This window comes from Perca flavescens, chromosome 22 (assembly GCF_004354835.1).
Source record: "Perca flavescens isolate YP-PL-M2 chromosome 22, PFLA_1.0, whole genome shotgun sequence".
NCBI lineage: Eukaryota > Metazoa > Chordata > Actinopteri > Perciformes > Percidae > Perca > Perca flavescens.
Window position 1 is genome coordinate 28428246 of NC_041352.1, and position 15005 is coordinate 28443250.

At 41.7% G+C, this 15005-nt stretch overlaps 1 protein-coding gene across 1 annotated transcript; it reads left to right on the forward strand.

Annotated features, from left to right (window-relative positions):
• The first annotated feature begins 2 nt into the window (after positions 1-2).
• Positions 3-12576, forward strand: LOC114549635 (caspase recruitment domain-containing protein 8). Its single transcript, XM_028570018.1, has 9 exons — positions 3-202; positions 939-1156; positions 1270-1535; positions 1803-1916; positions 2015-2153; positions 9946-10022; positions 10462-10732; positions 12479-12516; positions 12571-12576. Exons 1-9 carry the CDS (start codon positions 105-107, stop codon positions 12574-12576), a joined length of 1227 nt encoding a protein of 408 aa, XP_028425819.1. The 5' UTR covers positions 3-104.
• The last annotated feature ends 2429 nt before the right edge of the window (positions 12577-15005 follow it).

Here is a 15005-nt window from a genome sequence, read left to right on the forward strand (position 1 = left end):
ACTCGGATGAGAGACAAATCATCTTGGGACCACCTTTAACCAAGTCAAGTTGCCCTTAAATTTAACGTTCCTTAGTACTAAGAGAGTTTGGGGGGGGCATTTCAATGATTTCTAATCAACTCTTTTTGTTCCTTTTTCAGTGTCAGGAAATTTTACATTTCACACCTAAACTGCTGATTGAGTCTGGAAAGACTTCATACAGGTAACCAAATTATAAAAAGTGTATTACTTTAAAGGTGCAGTAGGTAAGACTTATAAAACTAACTTTCTGTCATATTTACCCTATGTTCGAGTAGAACTACATGAAGCAGGTAATTTAAAAATTAAATCTCGCTCCTCTGGCACCACCTACAGCCTGTAGTGTGATTTGCAAAATACACCACTCCCTGTTCAGATCCTCCAACAGGGCCGGGGGGGGGGGTGTCTGACTGCATGTCAATCACTGCTCAGGCACACACATTTCATAGCATCCCCCCCTCCCCCTTTCCCGTACACAAGCTGCAGATAGGTTTCCTCCTCTTCCCCCTCTTCACACACGCTCTATCATGCACAGCTCTCCCTTGTGGGGGGAGGGGCTTAGGAGACCGTTTGGACTTTAACAGAAACCATTACAGTTCAGTTTATCTCATTTCATTCTTAAGGCGTCTGTATACTCCATCAGAACAGCATGTCAGATGGTCTAACAGCTTCAGAAACTCCTCCACACACTCTTCACCTATCACTTCAACTCCTTTCAGTTCTTACACTTCACTTTAAACATGCATATGATTAACACTCCTGCAGCTGCTACTTCTCACTCTTTATATTCCAGAAAGTCAGTTTGATCCCCAACATTTTAAGCAATGCAGCAATCACATTTCTGAATATCTGATGGATCAGTTTTTGTGTAACGTTCAGTTTGAGGTCACAACGCCTGATCAATCACCTACATCCTACAGGTTCAGGTGTCCTGGTCCAGGTGGGTTCCAGTGTGCTTTGACTGGACTGGTGTTTGTTACGACTCAGGAGGCGGAGCTGCTGTACAACACTGTCCAATGGGACGAGAGCCTCCTCCAATCAGCTGGCAGGATGGCTGCAGGGCCGCTGTACGACATCAAGTGTTCAGAGGAGGCTGCTGTCTGTCAGCTCCACCTTCCACACTGTGAAATCATAGATGGTAAGAGATGAGTTTAGTAGAGCTGCTAGTTAGTAGTAGTTAAACTAGTACCACTGCTGCTGCTACAATAATTCTCCATCAAACCAAAGCTGACCAGCTGTGTGTCTCCACAGCTCCTCTACCTGATGGCCTGTTGTCTGTCGTCCACATCACTGATGATGGGATGAGCATCCTGGAGCCGCTGGAGATTACTGACACTCACGTGGTTGTAAATGTCCCTCACCTCTCTATGCTCGGCCTGATCTGGGATGTTGTTAAAAGGTTGTGGACGAAACCTGTCAGCAGCCAAGTTCTGCTGTTCCTCAGACCACCACACCCAACGACACAGAGGCAAAACCTCAACATGCTTCTCCTGCCGAGAAACATCGCTCTGAACGAGGTAAAGCTTCATGTTACAATGTTTAAAGCCTGTCTTAAAACACCAGTGACCATGTTTGTAGTGCTGTTGGTGTTGATGTAGTCCAGAATGTAGGAGGCATATGAATCAATGTCCTTGTGGAGTCCAGGGTGGCAAACACACTCCAGTCTGTGTGTTCAAACTGGTGCTCAGTCTGCCACTCCTAACTGTCCTCACTGAAGGTTTGACACATTTGATGAGTAGTGTGTTCTTCATTTTAAATGTTAAAATGTTCTGATGTGTCTTTAGGTGAGCGAACAACATCAAGAATCTAGAAACATCCAGGTTCCTGCCACATGTAGACTCATCCAAGGTCAAAGTTACACCGTCCAATGTCCTCAGGCCGTTAAAATACAGCCCAAGGTGAGTATTTCAAAATAAAAGTCTTTTTTAGTGCTATAACGATTCATCCTTTAGTTAACTTTAGATTCTCTGGAGATACTGACTCTTTGGTTTCTCAGAAAGCAGATTTTGAGGTGGAGTTTGGACCAAACTACCACCCAACGTTTGAGATCCGCCTGTCTATAAACACACCAGAAGTGACTTTAATAGTCCAAGTCGAAGGACAGAGCGTCTGGGAGCATGAAGTGGAACTGATTGGTAAAGTTTTGATCCACCTGATACCACAGAAGAGAATAGAGTTATATAGTTATAAAGATAATCAGTATCGGCGGCTAATTGGGGCATCTCTAGTTAAGATCAGACATGACTTCACTTCCTTAAGGTTACCACGGTGACCCAGAACGTGACGTAGCACTGTTTGATCCCTAAAGTTAAAAAACTCTGTTTCCTTTTCTTTTCAAATGGGACTTGAACCCCGGTCTCCTGGGGGAAAGTCCTGTTTGTTTGACTCCCCCAAACCTGCCTCCTAGGGTTGCACAATATTGACAAAATGTGATATTGCGATATTGATATTAATTTTGATATTTTTAAACACATGTAAAATTACAAAAGTTACGAGAAAACGCATCAAAATAGATTCATAACAAATAAAACAAGTTTTCTTTCAACACAAGGTTTATTTCAACTGACAGTCATATTGGACTGGTACAAAATGAATATATAAATAAAGACCATGTCTACAGAACAGGACATGTTTTACTGGTTGGACAGTATAAAATATATAAAGAGAACAGGACACAACTGTTCTTTCTCTTCTCTGATTCGTTCTGTTTTGTTGTCTCTATCTATTTCTTCACTTACACTGTCACTCTGTTGAAATATGCACACACATGTAGTGGACCCATGCACTGATGTGTGAAGTTCAGCTTTTCTTTGAGAAAAGAACAAAGAACGGCACTGATGTCATTCTTAAAAAAGGAAGATGTGATCGGAGTTTAAAGTTGAATCTATCAACTAGCGTTGCTCTGATTGGTTGTAGCGCTATCCTATTGCATGCAGAGGGAATTTGAAAGACAACCGTTTATCCCGCCCCTCAGATTGAGCACTAAACACCTGTATATCCGCCTAAAAGTGCTTTGGAGTGACATATGAAGACACAAACAAGTGGGAATATAAACTTGAAAGGAAAGAACAATGTCAAAAAAGGGAAAACCCAAAAAGAACGACCAGCAAGAAGCAGGCCTCGATCAACCCTCGGACTCAACTGTGATGGTGGAGCCCGACTACCTGAGTGAGGAGGCGGACTCGCCAAACCGGACTGTACTGGCCGCTATTGCTGCGCTGCGAAATGAAATTACCCAGATTAAAGATGACATATGCGCCACTATTGATGTCAGTATACAAACGGTGTACACCGTACTGAGCGGCGAACTGGCTACAACCAAAGAGGAGCTGCAGACTTCCATTACAGCCCTGGAGAAAACTGCTATCTTGCATGCTAACACTATTGGGGAGATGGAGAAGTCCGCCTCACACCAGTCGGACGATGTTCCTGCACTTCAACGTCAAGTCACCCGCCTGAACTCTGAAGTAGAAAAACTAACTGAGAAATGCGAAGACCTAGAAGGTCGCTCGAGGAGACACAATATCCGGGTAATTGGAATCTCCGAGGGGACTGAGGGACCCAGACCAAGAGAGTTTATCGCCGGGTTGCTGCAAGAGGTGCTATCCCTGGATGAGAAGCCTCTCATTGATAGAGCTCACCGGACCCTCCGAAGGCGACCTGAACCTCATGAGCCATCTAGACCCTTTGTACTGAGGATACACTACTTTCACACGCTTGAAGACATCCTACGCAAGGCTGCAGCTGCGAAACAGCTCTACCATGGTGGTAAAAGGATCCAAATCTTCCCGGACTACCCGCCTGCCGTGGCTAAAAAGAGGGCATTATTCAACCGCACCAGGGAGTTGCTACGGGGCAGACCCGGGGTCAGATACGGCCTCCTCTATCCTGCCAGACTCCTGATAACCCACAACGGCACGCAGATATCGTTCATAGATGCCAAAAAAGCGGAGGAATATGCCGAACGTCTCTCGACATCGGGCCCGACTGAAATTTCAATTCAATTCAATTTTATTTATAGTATCAAATCATAACAAAAGTTATCTCGATACACTTTACAGATAGAGTAGGTCTAGACCACACTCTATAAATTCCAAAACCCCAACAATTACAGTAATTCCCTCAAGAGCAAGCATTAGCAGTGGCTATTGCGACAGTGGCAAGAAAAAACTCCCTTTTAGGAAGACACCTCGGCAGACCCAGACTCTTGGTAGGCGGTGTCTGACGGGCCGGTTGGGGGCGTGATGAACAGTGGTGATAATAGTCACGTTAGAAGTCACAGTGACTTCGAAGGTTATCGTGGAAGTTCATGTCATGAAATGAGACAGGAGGACGTTTAAACTACTGCAATCACTGCTGATGCGGAGGATCAGGACAGAGAGGTGGTTATGTACTGGTGCTTATTAGTTAGCTCTTGTGGCTAGCACTAGTACAACACTAGCTATCACCTATCCACATGAGTTACACACTTACACACACAGCTGGTGCCTTACCATCTGACTGTAAAACCGCCATTCCCTTTAGAAGAATCATTTGAAAATGTCCTGCCTCATACAGCTCGAGGTTTGCACTTTTACTGTTCTTTCTGGTATCTTATTCAGGGCCCTGACAACTGTTAAGCTAGTTCTTTAAAGTGTGGAAATGGCTCACTGTTATTGAACTATATTCAATATGTTATTGCTTCCTATACGTATTGATTATTGTTACAGATGTTTATGATTTTAGTTCTCAGGTTGGAGTTGCAACTCATCTAAATTGTTGGTCATATATGTTTAAACTATTTATCTTTTTCTGTTATACAGACAGAGCGAATCCCCACCCTGGGGAAAGTCTAATTACAGTTTTCCTTCTTAGCTACAAATATTGGGTATATGGGTATACGTATGGGTGTGTGGGCCTGTGTATATGTTTGTATTTGTGTGTGGGTGTGTATATGTAGTTGTGTGTGTGTGTGTGTGTGTGTGTGTGTGCGTGTGCGTGTGTGTGTGTGTGTGTGTGTGTGTGTGTGTGTGTGTGTGTGTGTGTGTGTGTGTGTGTGTGTGTGTGTGTGTGTGCGTGTGTGCGTGTGCGTGTGTGTGTGTGTATATATATGCCCATAGATACTATATCACTATAGCACTCCAATTTTTTTTTTTTTTTTTTTTTCTTCATTAAACCACTTAAAAGCTTTGTGTAAGTTACCAAGCTATGGGATCACAGATAGGAGTTAGAATCAGGCCACCAGAAGGTGTGGGGAAGTGACTTTAGTTACTGGTTTATCTGTACTTACTTCCTTAAGAAGGCTTGCACCACTTTCACTTTGAGTTGGCTAGAGTAGTTTTGTTTTTATTTGTTACTATGGGGACTGGGCTGACCTTGATAACGGTTTTGGGACGGACTGGGGTAGAGGGGAGGGGAGGGATAGGAAGACCTTTCACTCAAATCCTACACATTGACAGTTGCACTGGCACTGACAGCAGAGGGATGAAGGGTCTCACATTTTCCAGCTGGAATGTACGCGGAGTAAATAACCCAGTCAAGAGAGGTAAAGTTTTGACCCACCTAAAGTCACTGACCTCAGACATTATGTTTTTACAGGAAACTCACTTGAAGAGTGGCTCGCATGGCAGGTTAAAAGCGAATTGGATAGGGGAAGTTTACCACTCTAATTTTTCATCCAAAGCAAGAGGTGCAGCCATTCTACTGAGAAAAGGTGTACCCTTTTTACATGAAAAAACAATCACTGACAAAGAAGGCTGTTACCTTATAGTAATTGGTGAAATCCACAACATTTCCCTCACTCTAGTTAATTTATATGCTCCCAACATAGATAACCCCATATTCTTTCAGAAGGTTTTTTCACTGATACCCGATATTTCACAAACACACTTGATAATAGGGGCCGACTTTAATACTGTCCTTGACACATATCTTGATAGGTCCTCCACGAAGAGACTACCAAGAAATGCCTCTAGTGAATTTTTAAATACGTTCATTAATAACACAAGTGTACTAGATATATGGAGAGCGATGAACCCTTCAGGTAGGGACTATTCATTTTATTCACCTGTACACAACTCCTACAGTAGGATAGACTACTTCCTGGTAGATGCCAGACTTATACCGTCTACATTGAATGCTAAATATCACAGCATTGTGATTTCGGATCACAGCCCACTCACCTTCTCGTTGTGTTTAGATCATGTAGATAAGCCACACACCTCTTGGAAGCTGAACTCGCACTTACTCACTGAAAATAAATTTTGCAAATACTTAAAGGACCAGATTTCTTTATACTTTGAAATAAATGACAACCCTGATACCTCTCCCTCCATCCTCTGGGAAGCATTCAAGGCTTACATAAGAGGCTGTATCATCTCATTCAAAGCTTCTAGGCGAAAAGAAAATAAGACCAAATTAAAAGAATTAGAAAATCAAATAAAATTACTTGACATAGACAATGCACAGTCCCCCTCTATTGTATAGCACAAGAAAATAGCAACACTTAAATATGAATATAACAAAATTATCTCTGCCAAACTAAGTAAAGCATTCCTCTATACTAGGCAAAAATATTTTGAATTTGGTGACAAACCACACAAATTACTAGCTAGACAACTCAGAAAAATGGATAATGACAGAACGATACACATGATAAAAGCTTACAATAATACAATACTTACAAAGCCTAAAGATATTAATGACAGGTTTCTTGAATTTTATACTGATTTGTATACCTCAAAGACCACTTCAGACTCTGTAACTATTAATGCATTTTTAGACAAATGTGAGCTTCCCAGACTGAGCGAGGACGACTGTGATTCTTTGAATTCTGACCTCACAATTGCAGAGGTTCGGAGTGCCATTGCTTCCCTAAAGAGTAATAAGACACCTGGTCCTGATGGACTTCCAGGAGAATTATACAAAACATTTAGTGAAAACCTATCCCCTTACCTGTTGAAATTATATGAGCATGCCCAGATACAGGGTAAATTACCCCCCACCCTAACTGAGGCTGTGATCACATTAATTCACAAAAAAGGGAAGGACTCACAGGATGTAGGCGCTTATCGTCCTATCTCCCTCCTTAATGTCGATGGAAAATTATTTGCTAAGATACTAGCCAACAGGCTGAATCCTCTATTGGGAAAGCTAGTTCATACGGACCAGACAGGTTTTGTACCAAATAGGAGTGCTACTTTCAATCTTAGACGTCTCTTCAATATTATATATACAAAGAGAGGTCCACCTACTGATCTTGTCATACTTGCACTTGATGCCGAGAAGGCATTTGACCAGATTGAGTGGTGTTACTTATTTGAATTTCTTAATAGGTTCAATTTCGGAAATAAGTTCCTGTCACTAATTAAACTCATTTATAGAAATCCCACGGCTCAAATCCTAACAAACCGGACAATATCCTCCCCGTTTAGCTTACACAGAGGGACAAGGCAGGGCTGTCCACTATCCCCTTTAATTTTTGCGCTGGCTATTGAGCCACTAGCCCAATGTATCAGAATAGAACCCCAGATTTATGGATACTCCACCAAAGATACAAATAATAAGATATCATTGTACGCAGATGACATCCTCTTATATATAACGCAGCCTCAAATCACTATCCCGAATATTTTGGACAAGGTCAACTTGTTTGGGACTTTCTCGGGTTGTCGGATCAATTGGACTAAAAGCGTTTTAATGCCGTTCCATGTGAGTGACTTAACACACCTGGATCACGTGCCATTCACAGTCTCTCCAGACAAATTTACCTATCTGGGGATAGAAGTGACAAAGCAGTACTCCTCTCTATTCCAGGCAAACTTCCCCCCTTTAATAGAGCGATTACGGACTAGAATATCATTCTGGGACATGCTCCCAATTTCTTTAATAGGGAGAATTAATGCCTAAGATGATTTTCCTCCCGCAATTGTTATATCTATTTCAAAATATCCCAATTCTTCTAAAAAAATCCTTTTTCAAACACCTAGATTCTCTAATAGTTCCTTTTCTGTGGGGATACAAGGTTCACAGAATAGGCAAAAAACATCTCTGTAGGCCAAAGCCAAAGGGGGGATTAGCACTCCCAGACCTTTTGCTATATTAAGATTAAGATATTTACCTTTTGGTTAGACACATCATTACCAATGTCTGATTGGCTAATGCTGGAGCGGGAGGACTGCCACCCATAGTCTATGGCCGCGGTCCTACTTGCTCCGGCTACGGTTAATATGTCCCTATATAACAATAATCCCATCATAAATAGCATGATCCATACCTGGAAACAAATCAAGACCGCCAATCCAATCTTTCTTCTGTTACCCATCGCTAAGAACCCCACATTTGCCCCCTCCAGTCTGGATGGAGCCTTTTCTACATGGAGTGAGAGGGGTATCCAATGTATTGGTGACTTGTACGTGAGGGGTGTCTTGGCTTCATTTACACAACTACAGAGGAAGTATGAGCTGGGGAATAATAACTTCTTCCGTTACCTACAAGTTAGGGATTACGTCCGGAAATACTTAAGAGAATTTGAGACTGAATCACAATCGAAAATAGATGATTGTCTGAAACTGTCTCCTAACGAAAGTAAATTGATGTCCCGCATCTATAATGATCTCTTATTAATAAGTTCCCCATCGACTGAAAATTATAAACTTAAGTGGGAAGAGGAACTTGGTGTATCCATCCCAGATGATTTATGGAAAGAGAGTCTTGAAAACATACATAATTGTTCAGATAACGCAAGACACTGTCTTGTCCAATTTAAGATTATACATAGGCTTCATTACTCAAAGGAGAAACTACATAACATATACCCAGAGGTGTCACCTACCCTGTGATAAGTGCCACTCTGCCGTAGCAACACTTCTCCGTAGTTTTGCTCTATGCCCAAGGGTCCAATTGTTCTGGATCGATATATGTAACATTATGTCTGAGGTCATAAATACTGCAATCAAACCTGAGCCTCTGTTAATCATTCTTGGAATATTGGAGACCTTCAAGAAACTGAGTGTGGCACAACAGCGTTTTCTCTCTTATTGTTTAATAATAGCAAAGAAATTAATTCTCATCTTATGGAAGTGCACAACTGTACCTACCTCTAAGATGTGGTTAGAAGATTTAAGTAACACACTTCATTTGGAAAGAATAAAGTATTCGCTGAAAGACAGGCTCAAATTATTCCATAAAACATGGAAACCTTTTATATCATACCTCAAAACTACTAATCCAGTACAACAGTCCATATCCTAGCACACAATATAAGACAACTGTTTTGGTTTTAGAGTGAAGGTCTCTGCGAGGGAGGGTGGATGGGGTCGAGATACATGGGGAGGGGTTAATCGGGCGGACAGGGGGTCTGGTTAGTGTGGTGCATCGTGGTCAGCCTGGTGGTGTTCTTTCAATCATTTTGTGTTGTTGTTGCTTGTCTTGCTTTGCTTTGTCTTGTTTGTTTATTGTTGTACCACTTTACGTTTACAGCTTTTTGGTTTTTGAATTGGTTATATAAAAAAAAGATTCTCAGACTGTATAAATGGAATGTATGTTAAATAGTATCCTTTAATAAAAAGACGTTTGATAAATGTCATCTGTTCTGTTTTGTGTGTGAACTATTTGCTGGTGAATGTTCAGGACTGGTCATGTTTGTAAATTAGATCAGAAGGAGACGTTAGCGTGAAGCTACTGTTGTTGTTCAGAGTCTGTAGCTGCTCACTGCTTCTTAACGCTGACCTCACTGCTTCTTAAATATCTGATTGGCTGTTTTAAAACTAGCTCTCCATCTACATAAACAGAGAACAAATCAATCAATCAATCTGTGTATCCACAGATTGATAAAGAGCTAGGGGGCAGCATCAAACCATGATATATGAATGTCTCCCTTTGGGTTTCTGATTACTTCTTAAAGGAGAACACAAACTGACACCAGTCTTTTCTCCACTTATCTTCCAGCTCCAAAAACCAAAATCACAGTATCAGCAGAGGAACGAGAAAGGGAAAATGACAGAAAGAAGGCAGCCTGGATAAAGGTAAGAGACAGCTTCTGTTTATGTGTTAAATTTTTATTTCTTTTTTTTTTATTTAGTTCAATTGCAGAATTAATACATATATGGAATATTCAGAACAGTATTGAACAGAACACGTGTGTGTGTGTGTGTGTGTGTGTGTGTGTGTGTGTGTGTGTGTGTGTGTGTGTGTGTGTGTGTGTGTGTGTGTGTGTCTGTCAAGGTTTGCTGCCACGGGTGGTTGGTGTATACATTAACAAACAAACATATTAAACATTAATATGAAATAAACAATAAATACAGAAACAAATGTAAGCATACAAAATAGCTGTTTTGCATGAATCATTCCTTCAATCTGGACCTTTGTCAAAACAGAAACAACGTTTAGTAGAAATACCAATATACAGACAATAACTGTTACATAACTCTCCTTCAGGTTCACAATATTCTCTGATTTTACCAGCTATCCATGACAGCAGAGGTGTTGAACACTCTGGAGGATCTCAGAGAAGAGGAGTTTGAGAAATTCAAGTGGTTCCTGACGAACAGTGAACACGTGAAAAACACACCCATCCCAGTGAGCAAGCTGGAGAATGCAAACAGGATAAAAACCTATGACCTGATGATGCAGTACTTCTCAGCGAATGGAGCTGTGGAGGTGTCCAAACAGATCTTAAAGGATATACCCAGGAATGATCTGGTGGAGAGATTGACAGCCATCCCAGAAATACCAGGTCAGTCCCAGGAAGAGGAGAACATGATGTATATGAGCAGCTTCATCAGCAGATCTGTGAGGATACCCAAGCTGCTGTCTGAACGTGTGTTTTAAAGTCATGCAGACAGAAAGAAATGATCCATATTGTTTGATGCAGAGAGCGCTTTAAGGAATTTAAGGATTTAGGGAATAGCATCTAGCCTAGAAATCTAGACCACCCTAGTGACAGCAAATTTGATTTGCAACCAGGGTCGTCTAGCAAATCTCCTTTGGCTTGAAAGCTGGAAAAACCAAACTCTAGCCAGGCCAATCACATCGTGTGTAGAGTTGGTGGGCGGGGCTTAACATAATGATGGCAGAGTTGCAGCGTTTCCGCGTGAATTCCCTGCTACTTGAAAACAAAGAAGATGGCTGCTTTGGAATCAGCTTTGGCCGCGACTCTGGAAGACTTGGAGTTCAGCTTTTCTTTGAGAAAAGAACAAAGAACGGCACTGAAGTCATTCTTAAAAAAGGAAGATGTTTTCAGAGTTTAAAGTTTAATCTATCAACTAGCGTTGCTCTGGTTGGTTGTAGCGCTATCCTATTGGTGCAGAGGGAATTTGAAAGACAACCGTTTATCCCGCCCCTCAGATTGAGCCCTGCCAATGGGGAGCTCCCAGACCTCAACATCTGGATGTGGGGCTGGCTGGTCAGGCTAAATGTCATCTGCTCTGTTTTGTGTGTGAACTATTCCCCGGTGAATGTTCAGGACTGGTCATGTTTTGTCAGATCAGAAGGAGACTTTAGCGTGAAGCTACGGTTGTTGTTCAGAGTCTGTAGCTGCTCTTCCTGTGAGACAACGCTGACCTCACTGCTTCTGAAAGATCTGATTTTAAAACTACCGTATTTTTCGGACTATAAGTCGCTCCGGAGTATAAGTCGCATCAGTCAAAAAATGCGTCATGAAGAGAAAAAAAACATATATAAGTCGCACCGGACTATAAATCGCATTTATTTAGATTATAAATACAAGAGTTATTCAACTACACAATAGCACACAGAACAATACGCTGAATACGGTAGGTGTCCGGTATGTTAACGTAACACATTAACAGTTATTGAACTATACAATAGCACACAGAACAACTAGCTAGCAGGGCGTGGAGCATGGAGGTATTAAAAGACGTGGAGACGTAACTACACCGTGAACGAGCCCCTCCAGACTCCTTCCTCCACCTCTGGCCATCTTTCAGCCCACGATTAGCCGATTAGCTTTCTTTGTTTTCTTCATTGCAGTAAGAGTCACCTTTTCTCCAGTCCCCCTCACAAGTTTCTCCCTCATTTCAAACTCTCTTTCTGCTGCTCGATTACCGTTTTCAGCTGCATATTTTACTACCTGCAGTTTCTCTTTTCTTTCTCAGTTGTCTTTAGGAGGAGCGTTCTAGTTGTCACAAGCCTAGAGCACCCTCTCGCGGCTGTAGATAATGTTTTCAGTATGAATTAACATGTAAAAACATGTTAAATTATATATATTTTGATATATAAGTCGCACCTGACTATAAGTCGCAGGACCAGCCAAAGTAGGAAAAAAAGTGCGACTTATAGTCCGGAAAATACGGTAGGTCTCCATCTACATAAACAGAGAACAAACAGATTAATACAGAACTATAAAACTAGGGGGCAGCATCACAAAACCATGATATAGAAATGTCTCCCTTTTGGTTTCTGATTACTTCTTAAAGGAGAACACAAACTGACACCAGTCTTTTCTCTGCTTATCTTCCAGCTCCAAAACCCCAAATCCCAGACCCAGCAGTTCTAGAGGTAAGAGACAGATCGTATTTCTGTGTTAAATTTCTATTTCTTGTTCAATTGCAGAATTAATACATATATGGAATATTCCAGCCCATTCTCATGGCAGTTCATGATATGGTCACATTATTGAATCTATTGATTCGTGGGCAGGACACAATAATGTCGTTTTTTTCGTATGGTGATTACAAATTTTAAAGTTATGTATTTCAATGGGAAGCATATTTCGTGATCACAGAACGATGACGGTAGAGAGTTGAATAGGCGAAACTCCGTGCAGGGGGGTTTGTCAGGGGGGATGGAGGGGTCCCTGTTGTTGCGTCTCCCAGAGCAGGTTCGAAAATCGTAACCTGTACACGTTCAAAGATCGTGACGTGTACACGAAATAAACGTCAAAATTGTGACCTGTACACGAATCAATAAATCAAAATAACGTGACTATTCACGACCTGGCGTGAGACCGGGTTGAATATTCAGAACAGTATCGTGTGTGTGCGCGTGTCTGTCTTTCTGTGTGTGTGTGTGTGTGTGTGTGTGTGTGTGTGTGTGTGTGTGTGTGTGTGTGTGTGTGTCAAGGTTATAAACGTTAACGAAAACGTTCAAAATAATGAAAACTATGTGGGAAAAATGTTGTCAACTCAAATAAAAATAAAAACGAGGCATTACAAAAGAAACAATAACTAACTAAAACTGTAATGTCTGTTTGCAAAACTAACTAAAATAAAATAAAATAAAATGATCGAGTAAATGTCCTTAGTTTTCGTCTTTGTAAATTTCATGGCCGTTCTAGTGTTAACAAGGTAAAGAAGAATGCAAAGACCCCTTTCCCCGAAACAGAAGCTAAGCCCGGGCATGGACGTATGGGTACAGGGCATGGATGTATGGGTACAGGGCATGGACGTATGGGTACAGGGCATGGATGTATGGGTACAGGACATGGATGTATGGGTACAGGGCATGGATGTATGGTACAGGGCATGGATGTATGGGTACAGGGCATGGACGTATGGGTACAGGGCATGGACGTATGGGTACAGGACATGGATGTATGGTACAGGGCATGGATGTATGGTACAGGGCATGGATGTATGGTACAGGGCATGGATGTATGGGTACAGGGCATGGATGTATGGGTACAGGGCATGGATGTATGGGTACAGGGCATGGATGTATGGTACAGGGCATGGATGTATGGTACAGGACATGGATGTATGGGTACAGGGCATGGATGTATGGGTACAGGGCATGGATGTATGGGTACAAGGCATGGATGTATGGGTACAGGGCATGGATGTATGGGTACAGGGCATGGATGTATGGGTACAGGGCATGGATGTATGGGTACAGGGCATGGATGTATGGTACAGGGCATGGAGGTATGGTACAGGGCATGGATGTATGGGGACAGGGCATGGATGTATGGGTACAGGGTATGGAGGTATGGGTACAGGGCATGGATGTATGGGTACAGGGCATGGATGTATGGGTACAGGGCATGGATGTATGGGTACAGGGCATGGATGTATGGGTACAGAGCCAGACAGCATGATGGAGACAACAGCAGGACAGAACACTACAGGAGGGCCCGATAGCTGCTGGTTAGTAAATACGCAGGAACACCACAAGCAGGAGGAAGCGGGGGTTAATATGTGGATTGATTCTGGGATGTCTAGCTACACAACTGTGTGAGTCGATTGACTTCAAAAAGTTCAACACTTTACTCAAACCAAAGTTCAAAGACTTGTTGATGTCTGTCTTCTTTAGTCTGTTGGCTATTTAGGTTTTTTCCTGGAACACGTCACACATTTTGCACTTACTGCGGCGTCTGGTGTAGACTGTTTACATATTTATGATCATCATCATATGTACATTGTATGTACTGGTGTTATTGTTGAATACATATTTCTAAAATTGTATGATGTTTTTGTTGAGTTATTATTATTGTTATAATACTTTTTCTGACCTTTTTGAATTATGGCCCCGACAAATAACTCAAATTACAAAAAAGACTAAAACTAATAAAAACTAAACTAAACTAGAAAAGCTGCTTTAAAAACTAATTAAAACTAAACTCAATTTGAAAACAAAAAGTCAAAACGTGTGTGTGTGTGTGTGTGTGTGTGTGTGTGTGTGTGTGTGTGTGTGTGTGTGTGTGTGTGTGTGTGTGTGTGTGTGTGTGTGTGGGTCTGTCTGTCTGTCTGTCTCTCTGTCTGTCTGTGATGGGGTTTATTGCCCCGGGTGATTGGTCCATACATTTTCAACAATAATATGAAATAAACAACAAATACAGAAACAAATTTAAACATACAAAATTGCTGTTTTGCATGAATCATTCCTTCAGACAAATTAAATATTGTTGTTCAAACAATTCGTCTTAAAGGAAAGAGTTTTTCATCTGGAACCTTTTCTACCACAGGAGATTTCCTAGAGCGTTTTGTGGAGGGACTCTGATACAGGTCAGTGACAGGAAGAGGAGAACATGATGTATATGAGCAGCTTCA

Coding starts and splice junctions, on each gene's coding strand:
- LOC114549635 (XM_028570018.1), top strand. CDS start 105: ATGATTTCTAATCAACTCTTTTTGTTCCTTTTTCAGTGTCAGGAAATT. Junction 1,157..1,269: donor ACACTGTGAAATCATAGATG/GTAAGAGATGAG, acceptor GTGTCTCCACAG/CTCCTCTACCTGATGGCCTG. Junction 1,536..1,802: donor GAAACATCGCTCTGAACGAG/GTAAAGCTTCAT, acceptor ATGTGTCTTTAG/GTGAGCGAACAACATCAAGA.